This window comes from Electrophorus electricus, chromosome 4 (genome assembly GCF_041902795.1).
Source record: "Electrophorus electricus isolate QZ-2024a chromosome 4, ASM4190279v1, whole genome shotgun sequence".
Lineage (NCBI taxonomy): Eukaryota > Metazoa > Chordata > Actinopteri > Gymnotiformes > Gymnotidae > Electrophorus > Electrophorus electricus.
The window spans coordinates 32,062,348-32,077,500 of record NC_137500.1 but is presented as its reverse complement, the minus strand read 5'-3'; the positions used below and the strand labels follow the sequence as shown (position 1 = coordinate 32,077,500).

Here is a 15,153-nt window from a genome sequence, read left to right as displayed (position 1 = left end):
GACTAGCGCTGGCTATCTCTGTCCACTGTCTGCAGACTAGCGCTGGCTATCTCTGTCCACTGTCTGCAGACTAGCGCTGGCTATCTCTGTCCCCCGTCTGCAGACTAGCGCTGGCTAGCTCTGTCTCCCGTCTGCAGACTAGCGCTGGCTATCTCTGTCCCCCATCTGCAGACTAGTGCTGGCTACCTCTGTCCACTGTCTGCAGACTAGCGCTGGCTAGCTCTGTCCACTGTCTGCAGACTAGCGCTGGCTAGCTCTGTCCCCTGTCTGCAGACTAGCGCTGGCTATCTCTGTCCCACGTCTGCAGACTAGCGCTGGCTAGCTCTGTCCCCCGTCTGCAGACTAGCGCTGGCTAGCTCTGTCCACTGTCTGCAGACTAGCGCTGGCTACCTCTGTCCACTGTCTGCAGACTAGCGCTGGCTAGCTCTGTCCACTGTCTGCAGACTAGCACTGGCTAGCTCTGTCCACTGTCTGCAGACTAGCGCTGGCTATCTCTGTCCACTGTCTGCAGACTAGCGCTGGCTAGCTCTGTCCCCTGTCTGCAGACTAGCGCTGGCTAGCTCTGTCCCCCGTCTGCAGCCTAGCGCTGGCTAGCTCTGTCCCCCGTCTGCAGACTAGCGCTGGCTAGCTCTGTCCACTGTCTGCAGACTAGCGCTGGCTAGCTCTGTCCACTGTCTGCAGACTAGCGCTGGCTAGCTCTGTCCCCCGTCTGCAGCCTAGCGCTGGCTAGCTCTGTCTCCCGTCTGCAGACTAGCGCTGGCTAGCTCTGTCTCCCATCTGCAGACTAGCGCTGGCTAGCTCTGTCTCCCGTCTGCAGACTAGCGCTGGCTAGCTCTGTCCACTGTCTGCAGACTAGCGCTGGCTAGCTCTGTCCACTGTCTGCAGACTAGCGCTGGCTAGCTCTGTCTCCCGTCTGCAGACTAGCGCTGGCTAGCTCTGTCTCCCATCTGCAGACTAGCGCTGGCTAGCTCTGTCTCCCGTCTGCAGACTCGGTCATAGTCTTAGCTGTTTTAGCTTTAAAGCTCTTGCACTCAAAGAGAATCTTTTAAGACATGCTGTGATGGACATTAAAGCCTTGGTTGCAAGGGCTGTGGTCCTCATCACTCATTACTGTAGTGCTCATATATATTAGTGTTTTTGAGGGCTCACCCCTTCTTTGAGTTAACACAAACCCAAAAATCAAACATTTATGAATCTTATGTTCAATTTTTTCACTTTCTTGCCTTGCCATCTTTAAGGATCAGAGAAAAAACTTTGGACAAAAAATACTTTTTTAGAACCTTTTTGTCAGCTGGCATTAGGCAGCAGTTCCTGTTGCGTGCTTCATGGAAGGTGGACGGTTGCTGCCTTTAGATGTGCCTGCGTCTGTTACGGAAACTCTTCCTGCCCGGTTCCTTATTTACATGTGTTTGTATTCGCCTGAGCCTCACGTGAGCGTTACGTGAGCCTCACGTTTAGCACTCGTTAAAGGACAGGCACGGCTGGTACCCGATGGTTGGTAGTAGGCTCGGATCAGTTCCATGTCCTCCTCTTGGCTGTGCGACAGGGAATGTTTGGGTTCCCCTGGCTGGACTCTTGTTCTGCATGTCTGCAGTCGGACTGGGCAAGTGTGCCTCAGTACGAGGTAAACCTGCTGTAACAGACCAGCTGTCATCGGAACCAGTCAAACGCATAACGTGGATGACTGGGGTTAAAAGACGCTCTATATCCTGGTTGAACGTTTCACAAGCGGTTTTTACGTAGAACTACGCTCAGATGTACAGGACGCTCTTGGGAAATTGTAGAACGGTGACCACCCTACAGATTACAGCCATAAAAACTGGGACATTTTGTGAGGCCATCAAAAACCGCGACACACCGAATGTACATACAGTCTGCATGTCTGCTGTCAAAATATCTTCATGGATGTCAAATCTCGTGGTGTTGTGCGCAAGTGTGCAGTGGTTGGTGTGGCGTCTAACATGTCCCATCTGTCCCCTGCAGGCTGAGATGTCTGGTGAAGCAGTTGGATAAGGGAGAAGTAAATATCGTGGACCTAAGGAAGAACATCGAGTATGCAGCCTCAGTCCTGGAAGCGGTGTACATCGACGAAACGCGGTGAGAGAGCCGCGGCAGCGTGGGGGGGGTGTCTGTTCTGTAAAAGTCAACAGAGAGGCCAGTCGCTCTGTATATACCACAACACCGAACACATCACATCCCCTCATTTCCCTTCTTCCTCCATGTCGTGCAGCTAAAAAAGAGAGAGTGGGGGGAGAGAGACAGACAGATAGAGGGGGAGAGCAGAGGAGAGAGAGTACTAGAGACAGGTGGAGAGGGAGAGAGAGTAGTTGAGAGAGTACTGGAGAGAGAGGGAGACAGAGAGAGAGAGTAGGAGAGCGATATGGAGAGTTGGACAGAGAGAATATGGTCAAATTTGATGAGTGATCTCTCCACTGGAGTGTTCACTCATTCCAGGGTTGCGTCACCCATAATCCTCCTCTTGGAAACTCTCTTAGGAGTCTGATCGTGCTGCTATGGTGACCGTGGGAGGTGATCACTGATGTGATGTGTGAGAGAAAGCAAGGGAGGCAATAAGTAAGTGTGTGTGTGTGTGTGTGTGCTATTCAAGTTTAACATGTGCCTCTCCATCCCTCCCTACTCTTTTCATTCTCCAATTCTGTCTTTCAATCCCTCTATCGCATCTTTCTCCCTCTTTCTTTCTCTGGATAAAGGGACTGTTGTCTTTGACTTTGAAAGTTTCGACCTTGAAAGTCTATAAACCTTATTGTTTATATTTAAAAAGTCTCTCTCTCTCAGTTCAATTCAAGGTAGCTTTATTAACAGGTACAATTTTACCAAAGCAAGTACAGAGGACCTCAGCTCCGATGGCACCTGGGTTCTGGCCGTGTGCTCTGCATGTGGTTACTACAGCTAATTTCGTTTCCCTAACAACGGTCGCAGGACGTCTTGCCATGGGACTTTGAGCAGTTTCGGCTTGTTACTGCGTGTTATGATAACGCGGGTCCCATTTCCTGCTCTGCTAGGACTCCTGCGTAAAGGAGAAACACACAGCACCAGCTCTGTGCGTCCTGCTGGGCTTCTCACGAGCCCTCTTTGTTTGCCCTCTGCCCCCTGGCGTAAAGCAGCCCTGCGCTAAAAACCTGTGTGCTGTACAGCGAGATGGCAATCTCTCTCTCTCTCTCTCTCTCTCTCTCTCTCTGCCTCTTTCATCTTTTCTTGTCTCTTTGCCTCTCTGTTTTTCTTTCTACCCCTCTCTCATTCTGTCTCCTGCTCTCACTTTCTCGTTCTCTATCTTTCTCTCATTTTCTCTCTCTCTTGATTTGTCTGTTTGCTCTGTTTCGTTCTCTGCTTGTCTCTTTCTGTTGCATATTTTCATTGTCCCATGCTCTTAGATCAAGTGTAAAGTCCGTTATCAGAGTGTAGAGTCCGTTATCAGAGTGTAAAGTCCGTTATCACAGTGTAGAGTCTGTTTCAGATTATAGAATCTGTTATCATAGTGTAGAATCTGTTATCGCAATATAGTCTGTTATCAGAGTGTAGTCTGATATCAGAGTGTAGTCTGTCACTGTGTAGTCTTATTAGAGCGTAGTCTGTTATCACAGTGTAGAGTCTATCAGAATGTAGAGTCTGTTATCAGAGCGTAGAGTCTGTTTCAGAGCATAGTCTGTTATCAGAATATAGTCTTATCAGAGCGTAGAGTCTGTTATCACAGTGTAGAGTCTGTTATCAGAGCGTAGTCTGTTTCAGAGCGTAGAGTCTGTTTCAGAGCGTAGAGTCTGTTTCAGAGCGTAGTGTTATCAGAATATAGCCTTATCAGAGTGTAGAGTCTGTTTCAGAGCGTAGAGTCTGTTATCATAGTGTAGAATCTGTTATCACTGTGTAGTCTGTTATCAGAGTGTAGAGTCTGTTATCAGAATATAGAGTTTGTTGTGGGGCTATGCAGGGTTGCTACCTGACTCCTGGTCTCCTAGTTCAACACACGCTGGAGGTTCCTCATGATCGATGCGTCCTGAGACCGTCTGAGACCTCTGGACCCGGCACATCACGACAGCGTTTGTTTACACAGAACTACACAGCTCAGGCTTTGATCTTTACTAACACATACAAACCCAGCAGCTAATTACTGATCTAATTAGAATGTTAAACTGTGACTCTTCAAGATTGGATGTAATATCTCTGAACATAAATATTACCACAGGCTCCTCCTTCAACACACACAATTTCATGTACTCCTCCTAACACACATACATTTTTATTGGCTCTTCCTACAACACATACATTTCAATTGGCTCCTCCTACAGTACGTACATGTTGATTGGCTCATATTTCAATGTGCTCCACTTACAGTACAGATATTCCCATCAGGTCTTCACAGCTTCTGTTGCTGTCTGACCCAGTATGAAGTGGAGAACAGCACAAACCCAGAACTGCCTGACTCCAGCCCTTGAGATACACAGCCCTAATCTAATACATCTCTTTGATTTAATCTTCAATAGCATTTGCTGGATTATAACCAGGTGTGTAAGAGAGAAACACGGTAGATCTCTGGGTACGGAGTTGGAAAACGTTACTTTAAGACCTACGAGCGTCTGTGACATGATGGTTGTGCTTTAGGAACCAATCAGTGATCACGCTGGACCTCATACAGGGGAGTTATGGGGGGCTGAAAGACGCTAACTAACAATTAGCAAACATCTCCCTTTTTTGGAATGCTAACCGGGGGCTGTCACCTTTCAGCCACTGTCCTTATCAGCGTTAAGCATTGCAAGCCCGAGCCGTTCCTTGTCCAAATGTGATGCATATCTCTCCTAGGCGCCTGCTGGACACCGAGGATGAGCTCAGTGACATCCAGGCGGACTCCGTGCCCATGGAGGTACGGGATTGGCTGGCGTCCACTTTCACCCGGAAGATGGGCGTGGTGCGGCGGCGGCCGGAAGAGAAACCGCGGTTCCGCAGCATCGTTCACGCCGTGCAGGCGGGAATCTTCGTGGAGAGGTACTTCCTGTTTTAGACCCAAGTACTTCCAGTGCCGAGTGGCAGCAGTTAAAATGGAAGATAATCATTTACTGAAGCATTGGGTAAAATGGAGGACAAGCACTTCCTGTGGTCATTTATTTTATTTAATTTTAACATTCAGCTGCTGTGGGGTGGTGTGATTAATGGGGGCCAAGTTCACTGAAGATTAATGTGACTTATATCTTATATTGGCAGGGAACTTGACCAAAATAGGCCATTTTTTCATGGAGTGTTATGCTAGCTCGGTGTGTCACTTAGTAGCCATAATTTGCTTGTCCAGAATTGGTTGCTAGAAACCTTAATCCAAAAATACCTGTAACACCTCCATACATGTATGTATGCATGTATGTATGTATGTATGTATGTATTATTATTATTATTATTATTATTATTATTAGTTACATTTATTCAGTGCCTTTCTCAAACTCAAGGACGCTTTACTGTTAGATATCACATCTCACACACCTGCTGAACTAGAGCAGCCACTATAAGATATAGCACTACAGCACACAGCCAATACCAGCATGTATCTAGATAACACGACTGACCAATGAGATCCAGACATCTGTAATATAAATGTGTTTTACTCCCCAAACATGGCACCTGCTTGCAGTGTGTACGTCTGGCCTCGTGTACAGACGGCATGAAACTCCACCTTCTTACTCTGGGAAAGGACGGGATGTGCTGACCACAGAGAGTCAGTTTCTCTTTTTGTTATTTTCACACCGTTGCACACGTCCAAATTGATTAGCCGGTATGAGGCCATCTGTTAACCAAAGGAAACCCAGTTTTGTTTTGGTTTAACGTGTGTGTGAACCAACAACATGTTAAAATAATACTGATCGATGGGTAGCAACTAATAATCCACCCCAGAAGGACAACAGGGTGTCCGTCTAGGTGTTCTGCCTGACTGGGAACACGGAGACAGGAAAAACACAGACTATCCGACCTAAAACCGGACACCTGCCCACACTAGTGACACCTGCCAACGTCCAGACAGTGCGTGATCCCTTCTGAGGCCAGAGCGTGGCATTGGGTGTGTGCCACCGGTGCCATGTCAGTGCAAAGCGGTTTCACGCTTGCACCTGCGCCTCGTGTCATGGCCTGGTGCTAAACGTCTCCCTGATGAACAGTGTTGACAAACACAAAGCCCTCGCTCCACCTCATCCGCTCCACAAGGCAAATCAGTCTTTTTAAAGTGTCGGAGCATTTGAAAGCCTCTTTTCTTTCCCTATCACTCTCTTTCTCCCCCCTCCTGCACACTCTCTCCTCATCCTCCTCTCATTTTAACTCTTACTCTTCCATTTCTCTTTCCACTGCCCCCTGTACCTGTTTCCCTCTCTCCTCTCCATCTCTCCATCTCTCCATCTCTCTCTCTCTCTCTCTGGAATGTGATCAAACTTCTGAGTAATGCCTCGTGCAGTTCCCACTCTCCCTACCACATGCAATTTGGCCAGTTTCTCCCGTTTCCATAGCAACTGTTCCGGAATGTCACAGACACCTGTTGGGCTTGAGGAAAATTTGCATCACCTTTCGACACGTCTGAAAAGGGGCTAAAAAAAACCCAAGACATATATTTAAAAAAAAAATTAAAGACACTGACCTGTTTGCCATAGCATTACCCTGATTCATCAGCAGTACCGGAGTTAATAAAGAATGCTGGAATTACAGGGATGTAGGCTTAGTGTGATGATATTATTATTATTATTATTATTCATTTCATCTCAGAGGAAATGAAAAAAGTGTTATCATTATTCAATGCTTGTCCTCAATCTTTCTTTAAATTTCACTATAAAGTCCAGCATTTTTTTACACTTACGACAAGAAGAAATCAATTCTGATGTGAGAAAGTCACTCAGCCAGATGAGGGCCTTCTCTCTGTAGGAGCGGAGACACTGGAGTGTGTTAGGAGACCACAGCGGAGACACTGGAGTGTGTTAGGAGACCACAGTGGAGACACTGGAGTGTGTTAGGAGACCACAGCGGAGACACTGGAGTGTGTTAGGAGACCACAGCGGAGACAGTGGAGTGGGTTAGGAGACCACAGCGGAGACACCGGAGTGTGTTAGGAGACCACAGCGGAGACAGTGGAGTGTGTTAGGAGACCACAGCGGAGACACCGGAGTGTGTTAGGAGACCACAGCGGAGACACTGGAGTGTATTAAGAGATCGTAGCGCAGCAGACAGTATGTCACACCCTGCTTTGATGTCATAAGCGACCTTGAGTCTTTGAAAGGCACTATATTAATTAAACTTATTATTATTACCATTATTATTATTATTATTATTGCCAAAGCCTAAATGAAATATTCTTTCTGCTGTTTGTTACCGCACACACCCACCGAGAATCCAAGCAGCACAAGCCTGTCCAGAATGGTGAGAGAACAGCTCACCTGCCCTGTTGCGTCTGTGGGGGTCAGTGATGGCTGAACTAAACCACCCCCATGACGCAAAGCTGTTCCACACCGATGGTTTACACTTAAAACGATAAAGAATTTCCTACATATCTATCTCTCTCTCTCTCTCTCTCTCTCTCTCTCTCTCTCTCTCTCTCTCTCTCTCTCTCTGTTGATTGTAAAGCATCCCTGGATGCTTCCTCGTTCATTTTCTCAAACCCTTTAGGACCATTTCCGGTTTCTAGACCATTAAAATAAATAGAAGAGAGAATGATTCTCAAGAATTCAAAGAATTTGGAGGGGGGGGGGAACATTATTGAAGTTCTGAGTTTGGACCACAGGATTTGTGTGCGTGCATGTCTGTTTCAGCTTTTTAAACCTAATGTATGATTAACTCAGCCACTTCTGTAAATGACACACACATCTGGTTATAGTGGTGTGAAGCTCTAGCTAACAGTGCGTGCGCTCGCATATGTGTGTGTGTGTGTGTGTGTGTGTGTGTGTGTGTGTCGACAGAATGTACAGGAGGACATCCAACATGGCGGGGCTGACGTACCCTCCCGCTGTGATTCTCGCCCTGAAGGTATCAGACTTATCTCAAGGGCCTCCTTTCACTATGCCTGGGTCTGAGGTTACTAAAGTTCAGCCAAACCGGGTCCAAGGTTACTAAAGTTCATCTGAAATCAGTTTACGTATGTGTGAGCGTTTGAGCATCCTACGTCCCGGATTATAGAGCACATCCCTCTTCCTTGTCAAAGCCATTCACTGGCGTGAGAGTCTCATGACTAAGCTCTGGTTAACGTTACATATGTGTGCCTTTATAAATAGTGCAGTGTAGGGGACATGGGATATCCATGATGTGCATATTGAATTTTTATGTTTTACTCTGCGAAATCTAGCAAATTTACGTGTGATTTGTGTGTTTGTCTCTGATTATAGGAGTCTTCTTCAAATTTATTTCCATTGTTGTTTCTTTTGTTGCAATATGTTTATTTTGATGCAGGACGTTGATAAACGGTCTTTTGTTGTAGCAGGACGTTGATAAACGGTCTTTTGTTGATGTGGGATGTTGATAAATGGTCCTTTGATGTCGCAGTACATTGATAGATGGTCTTTTGTTGATGCAGGACATTGATAAACGGTCTTTTGATGTTGCAGGACGTCGATAAATGGTCTTTTGACGTTTTCACGCTTCATGAGGCCAGCAGTGAACATGCCCTGAAGTTCCTGGTGTACGAGCTGCTCACCAGATACGACCTGATCAACCGCTTCAGGGTACGCCACACACACACACACACACACACACACACACACACACACTCACACACACACACACACACACACACACACACACACACACACACACACTCACACACACACACACACACACACACACACACTCACACTCACACACTCCATTTCTTTTCCTCTCTACTCCTTTCTCCTGAGATGTGTATATTGCATATTTAGTGGTTTCCATCTGTTTGTCGTATGTCAACACCACTCTGTCACACCAGCTCCGCCCCCTTTTATAAACCCCCTCCGATTACCCCCTAACAGAGAGTTCAAAGATTTAAACCCCACCAGGAGTGATGCGCCCCTCCGCTGGGTTTAGGCTCTTTCATAGCACCTGCTCTCAGAGTGATTATGTACAGGAGATGCGCCCACCAGTGCAGAGGAAACACCTCAGCCTCATTCAGCTTGCCACCCGCGATGGGGAACACGCATCTGAACAGTTCTGCTCTAATCTGGTCAGACACTCCAACAAACCCCAAAGACCTTAACGTCACGTTGGTGTCCCTGGTGTGGTGGTGTGTACCTGAGTGTGGGATTGTTGGGTAAGATCTAGAATGTTCTGTCCTATTCACTCCAGCTCCTTGGGCTTGGAGGACCTTGTTCTGAAAGTTTACTAAAGACACCTGCCATCGTTAGAATGTTTGAATCTCGTGCGTCAGGGCGGTTGTTTGACCATAAATATAAGATGGACAGAATAAATTTTCTTATTCAAATCAATATTCTGTCTGGGTACAGTGCGCAATGGGCATCATGTCTGGGTACAGTGGGCAGTGTGCATCCTGTCTGGGTACAGTGCGCAATGGGCATCCTGTCTGGGTACAGTGGGCAGTGTGCATCCTGTCTGGGTACAGTGGGCAGTGTGCATCCTGTCTGGGTACAGTGGGCAGTGTGCATCCTGTCTGGGTACAGTGCGCAATGGGCATCATGTCTGGGTACAGTGGGCAGTGGGCGTCCTGTCTGCGTATGTTCAACGTCTGCTCTCCGGTCTGGGCAGATACCTGTATCTTCTCTGGTGGCTTTTGTGGAGGCTCTGGAGCTGGGTTACAGCAAGCACAGGAACCCCTACCACAACCTGATCCACGCTGCCGACGTCACACAGACTGCACACTATCTGATGCTCCACACTGGTGTCATGGTGAGTGTTTAAATCTTCTCTGGTCTTCCTCGCCGAAGACCAGCCTTCATCGCTAACAGTGGCCTGTGTAATCCTGTCTGATTTTAAACTGCCCACCCACAATGCTCTGAATCTTATACTGTAGCCTTGACCGTGGTGATCTATACTGTGCTGTGTCACGCAGCTTTTTATGAGATGCTATAACCTAGCTAATGGTGCTATGCTATTCTGTCTGGTGCGACGGCGCTGACAGCCGTCCATCTGGCTTCATGAGCGCATTAACGAGATGAGCCTGTGCTCTGTCACCTCTCAGCACTGGCTCACCGAACTGGAAATACTGGCCATGGTGTTTGCTGCTGCTATCCACGACTTTGAACACACTGGGACCACCAACAACTTCCACATCCAGACCAGGTATGTGCACTGGCTGGGGGAGTCCTGTCCATCAAACTGACACTGTTTCAGGATCAGACTTAACCTCCAGCAGTATGAATGCGGCAGTGTTTTGACTGATCTGTGGACAGTATTCTGATACAGTTCCCTACTTCCTGACAGGCGTTTCAGTCAGACTAATAAAGATCAATTGATTGGAAGCTCTGAGTGACAAGACACACCAAAAAAAGACACACGGAATACACACTACACACAGAAAACACAGTGCACACGCTACACACAGTGCACACGCAACACACTGTGCACACGCTACACACAATGCACATGGAACACACTGTGCACATGCTACACACAATGCACACGGAACACTTTCAAACCCTTTCAGGTTTCTCCACTGGGTGCTGTGACGATCCTGACAAAACTCAGACCAGCCCTCGGTCTTCCTGGGGGGTGTGAATCATTCCTGGAGTGTGTAAATCATTACGTGATACATCACTATCTTGGACATAATAAGACAGACCAGTTCTCAGCTTCTGTTCCGTCAGCCTTTAAAACAATCTTAATGCTGACATTCTGCAGAGACGCTGAGCTGGGTGATGCGTCCGCGTATGAACGTGAAAGTGTTGCACTGTTGTGGCCGCTGCCTGTACGTGAAGCGTTGTGAGGGAGGATGTCACTTTGTGCAGGTCAGAGGTGGCCATACTCTACAACGACCGCTCCGTCCTCGAGAACCACCATGTGAGCGCCGCCTACAGACTCATGCAAGAGGACGAGATGAACATCTTGATCAATCTGTCCAAAGATGATTGGAGGTGAGCTAGCTCTGTGTGTGTGTCTATGTTTGCCCAACTGTCACTTGACATTGCGTTCCTGTGAGCCTGAAAGATCTGTTCTGAGAAGCTTCCCGCTGTGTGAGTTGTATGTGTGTTTGTGAGAGTGTACAAATGTGTGTGTGTGTGTTGCCTAGAACTATTCAGTCCTTGAATGATTGGTGTATATTTTGTCTCCAGAGAACTCCGCACCCTGGTGATTGAGATGGTGATGAGCACGGATATGTCCTGTCATTTCCAGCAGATTAAAACTATGAGAGGCTGTCTACAGCAGCCAGAGGGGTGAACACACATACACACACCCCTACCCAGACAAAAAGTGTGTGCATGCCCACATGGACGGAGCAGAGGAGAATCCTAGAGACAGACAAAAAAGAGTGACAGACAGACAAAAAGTGAGACAGAGAAAGAGAGACAGAGAGAGAGAGAAAGAGAGAGAGAAATAATAATAATTATTATTATTATTACCACTTTTGTAAGTCGCACTGGATAAGAACGTCTACCATAAATGTAAATATAGTAGTGATTCTTGTAGTGGTGGTAGTTGTTGTGATGATGGTTGTGTTTTTGTAATTATTATTATTGCTAATGTTACCTTGGTTAATGCAGCTACTAATTGGCTTTTGAATGTAAAAATATATAAATTTTATAAATATATAAATTTTTTGAAACTGAACTTCCAGTTCTTTGGCAATATTGTACGTCTCACACTCATGCCAGTAAAGCCATCTTGACTGAAGACAGAACGGGAGGGAGAAATATTTAGACAGACATGAATGTGACACTGGCTTTTCACTGAATAGCCTGCCAGCGTTGTGTGTGTGTGTGTGTAAGTGTGTGTGTGTGTGTGTGTGAGTGTGTGTGTGTGTGTGTGTGTGTGTGTGTGTGAGTGTGTGTGTGTGTGTGTGAGTGTGTGTGTGTGTGTGAGTGTGTGTGAGTGTGTGAGTGTGTGAGTGTGTGTGTGTGTGAGTGTGTGTATGTGTGTGTGTGAGTGTGTGTGTGTGTGTGTGTGTGTGTGAGTGTATGTGAGTGTGTGTGAGTGTGAGTGTGTGTGTGTGTGTGTGTGTGTGAGTGTGTGTGTGTGTGTGTGAGCGTGTGTGTGTGTGTGTGTGTGAGTGTAGTGTGTGTGAGTGTGTGTGAGTGTGTGTGTGTGTGTGTGTGTGTGTGTGAGAGTGTGTGAGTGTGTGTGTGTGTGTGTGAGTGTGTGTGTGTGTGAGCGTGTGTGAGTGTGTGTGTGTGAGTGTGTGTGTGTGTGTATGTGTGTGTGTGTGTGTGTGTGTGTGTGTGTGTGTGAGTGTGTGTGTGTGTGTGTATGTGTGTGTGTGTGTGTGTGTGTGAGTGCCAGAGGGACTAATGAGGTTCTTGTCTGTGTGTAACAGAGTAGACAAAGCTAAAGCCCTCTCTCTGTTGCTGCACGCGGCTGATATCAGCCACCCAGCCAAGGGCTGGAAACTTCACTACCGCTGGACCCAAGCACTTATGGAGGAGTTCTTCAGACAGGTGTGCACCCATGAATACACTCACTACACACACACACACACACACACACACACACACACACACAGAAACAAGCACTCTTTCATCCATCACTTTCCTAAAGGAACCATTGTTATCCCTGCCTCATGCCCTGTGACGTTTCTCGGATACATGCCACAGTTTTGTGTCTAATACTGTTACAGATACGAAAAGCTAATTGGCAAACTGTTCGTGATATGACCCCCGTGTGTTAGAGTGGCCAGTGACAGTCCACACTCATGGTGTTCTACTGCCCTCTAGTGTTCGATTCTAATACTACACCTATAAACCCCGCTCCAATTAATGCAAGAAACAACAAACGTAGTAATGTAGTCACCATGCATCACACCTGGGTATCGCTGGAGCTAACCCTCCAGTTACCCGGGAGAGTACACAGGTAGGCTCTCTGTGTGTGTGTGTGTGTGTGTGTGTGTGTGTACACTTACTGGTTCTGGTGTTGTTTTTGCAGGGTGATAAAGAGGCAGAACTAGGGTTGCCCTTTTCTCCGCTGTGTGATCGTAAGGCCACCATGATTGCACAGTCTCAGATAGGTGAGTCTCTCTCTCTCTCTCTCTCGCCCTCCACCTCTACATTCCTCTCCTTCCTTCTCTCTGTCTCCGTCTTTGTCTCACACAACCTGGTGATCGCTGCGGTTGTTCTAGACTTAGTTGCTAACATGAGGCCATCTTGCTCCTCATACGTTATACCGTCTGTGCTCTTTGGAACGCGGTGTCAACGCAACACAGTGAAAACGAAAATCGTTTCTTCTGTTCTTTCGTCTTTTCTTCTGCTGAAGGCTTCATTGATTTCATCGTGGAGCCCACGTTCTCTGTGCTTGTGGACATCACAGAGAAGATCATCACTCCTCTCATAGAGGAAGCCTTACACACAGGCAGCGCAGGGGGCCGCAGATCCAGGTAAACCCCTGCCTTACCGCCTGGATTTGTCCCACGTGTGGAGGTGTGGCTTAAATGCTCAGCGTTTTGGGAAAGGACATAAGGACATGATTAGAAGAAGGATTTAAAGGGTTTTCAGTTTTTGTAAAAAGAAAAACTATTTTTAAACAGGAAGTTTAATTTAATTGAGTCATTGCTGATTCAAGTACACTCATTGGAAAATATTCAATTCTGTCAAAACAGTAACGACAAAAACCCCAACAAACGCAGAGTGCGATTTCCACCAGCATTCTGTACGTCTGTCGTGCGTGTGAGTGTGTGCGAGGTCTAGTCCATGCAAGTCAGACTGCAGAGTCCAGCGATGAGTGTTTAACCTGCCAAGTGCTCTCTGCATTGAGCTAAACTGGCTGTGTGGGAAGAAGGTGTATCGTCTCACCCCGACAATGCCCTCCGCGAGGACTGCAATCCTTCTACAGTGGTGGTGTTCATGTCGTTGTTGTTCTTGTTGATTGTGTCAGTTTGACAGGCCGAGGCTCAGCTGCTGTGGTGGAGTCTGTTCAGAGACACAGCGAGCGAGACTTGGGCGACCAGCACGCTGTGGCCAGTGATTACTCCCTTACAGGCATCGACCTCAAACAGGTCCGGCACTCGCTTGCCGAGGTCATCCAGAGCAACAAAGAGCGCTGGAAGGAGTTGTCTGTTCAAGGTTTGTGTGTGTGTGTGTGATTGGATACTAGCCTCATGATAGAGAGATGAGGTAGAAACAAATCACAAAACTCTCATCCCGCTCACTCACTCTGAGTTTCTCTTTCTCTCTCTCTCTCTCTCTCTCTCTCTCTCTCTCTCACACACACACAGAACTGGCCAATAAGGAACGTGAGCAACGTTTCGAGCAGGAGGCATTGTCTAGAAAAGCAGATGCTACACTGTCTCCTGGCAGCCCAGCCCGGGCGAGTCACGATTCAGAGTCAAAGTCCATCAGCCCAGCTCGGGTGAGTCACGATTCGGAGTCAAAGTCCATCAGTGAACTGAACCACACAGACTCCCTCCACTCCTCCCCGGACTCTCAGGGACACGGCTCTCGCTCGCCTGGGGGCGATCTGGACAAGGGCTCACCTGACGCCAGCCCTGAAGCCCGGCCCAGCTCACAGCCTCTACCGTGGAACGGCAAAGCGGCCTGACGTGGGTGACCCTCTACCTGACCCTTGGAGTGGGGGCCCAGAGCGCCGACACTGTGTGTGTGTACTGTGGTATACTGCCATGCTGATGAGGGTGATGTACGTAGCACTGTGCCCATTTCATCCTAATGCTACTGTGTCCTTAGCGGTCAGAGGGGGCGTCACACTGACGGAGAGTTTCGACGCGTCCATGACACCGAGCATCGTCACAGAGATGGCGAAATATACTGTGTTGTCATGGAAACCTTGTTTTTGCAGCAGGAGGAGGAGGAGGAGGTCAGCCCTTGAGGGATAATCACTCAGCCTCCTAAATGGCCACTGCCTTTTCATCCAAGCTGTTTCATTCCTTTATTTTTGTAAATTAGTCATTTTATTTTTGTTTGTTTTTTGTCCATTATCTGTAAAGTTATTTATTAAAGATTGTTCTGCTTCCCTTTAAATCATAATTGGTCTCGTTTTCATATTATTTCCTATTGGCTGTAATGATCAGAGGTGCGTGAACGCTTCCGTCCTGGAGCG

General features: G+C 47.5%; 1 protein-coding gene across 3 annotated transcripts in view; it reads left to right on the top strand.

Moving 5' to 3' along the window:
- pde1a (phosphodiesterase 1A, calmodulin-dependent) overlaps positions 1–15,080 on the top strand; it is a 79,617-nt gene extending 64,537 nt beyond the window's left edge. For all 3 annotated transcript variants that reach the window (XM_081713320.1, XM_081713321.1, XM_081713322.1), the window contains 13 exons: positions 1,984–2,097; positions 4,813–4,995; positions 7,929–7,995; positions 8,571–8,687; positions 9,703–9,843; positions 10,136–10,236; positions 10,902–11,027; positions 11,226–11,327; positions 12,425–12,545; positions 13,030–13,111; positions 13,357–13,477; positions 13,975–14,162; positions 14,315–15,080. In XM_081713320.1, coding sequence (XP_081569446.1) covers positions 1,984–2,097; positions 4,813–4,995; positions 7,929–7,995; positions 8,571–8,687; positions 9,703–9,843; positions 10,136–10,236; positions 10,902–11,027; positions 11,226–11,327; positions 12,425–12,545; positions 13,030–13,111; positions 13,357–13,477; positions 13,975–14,162; positions 14,315–14,637 — 1,786 coding nt within the window. In that variant the 3' untranslated portion in view covers positions 14,638–15,080. The remainder of the gene's footprint in view (positions 1–1,983; positions 2,098–4,812; positions 4,996–7,928; positions 7,996–8,570; positions 8,688–9,702; positions 9,844–10,135; positions 10,237–10,901; positions 11,028–11,225; positions 11,328–12,424; positions 12,546–13,029; positions 13,112–13,356; positions 13,478–13,974; positions 14,163–14,314) is intronic.
- Positions 15,081–15,153: the final 73 nt, after the last annotated feature.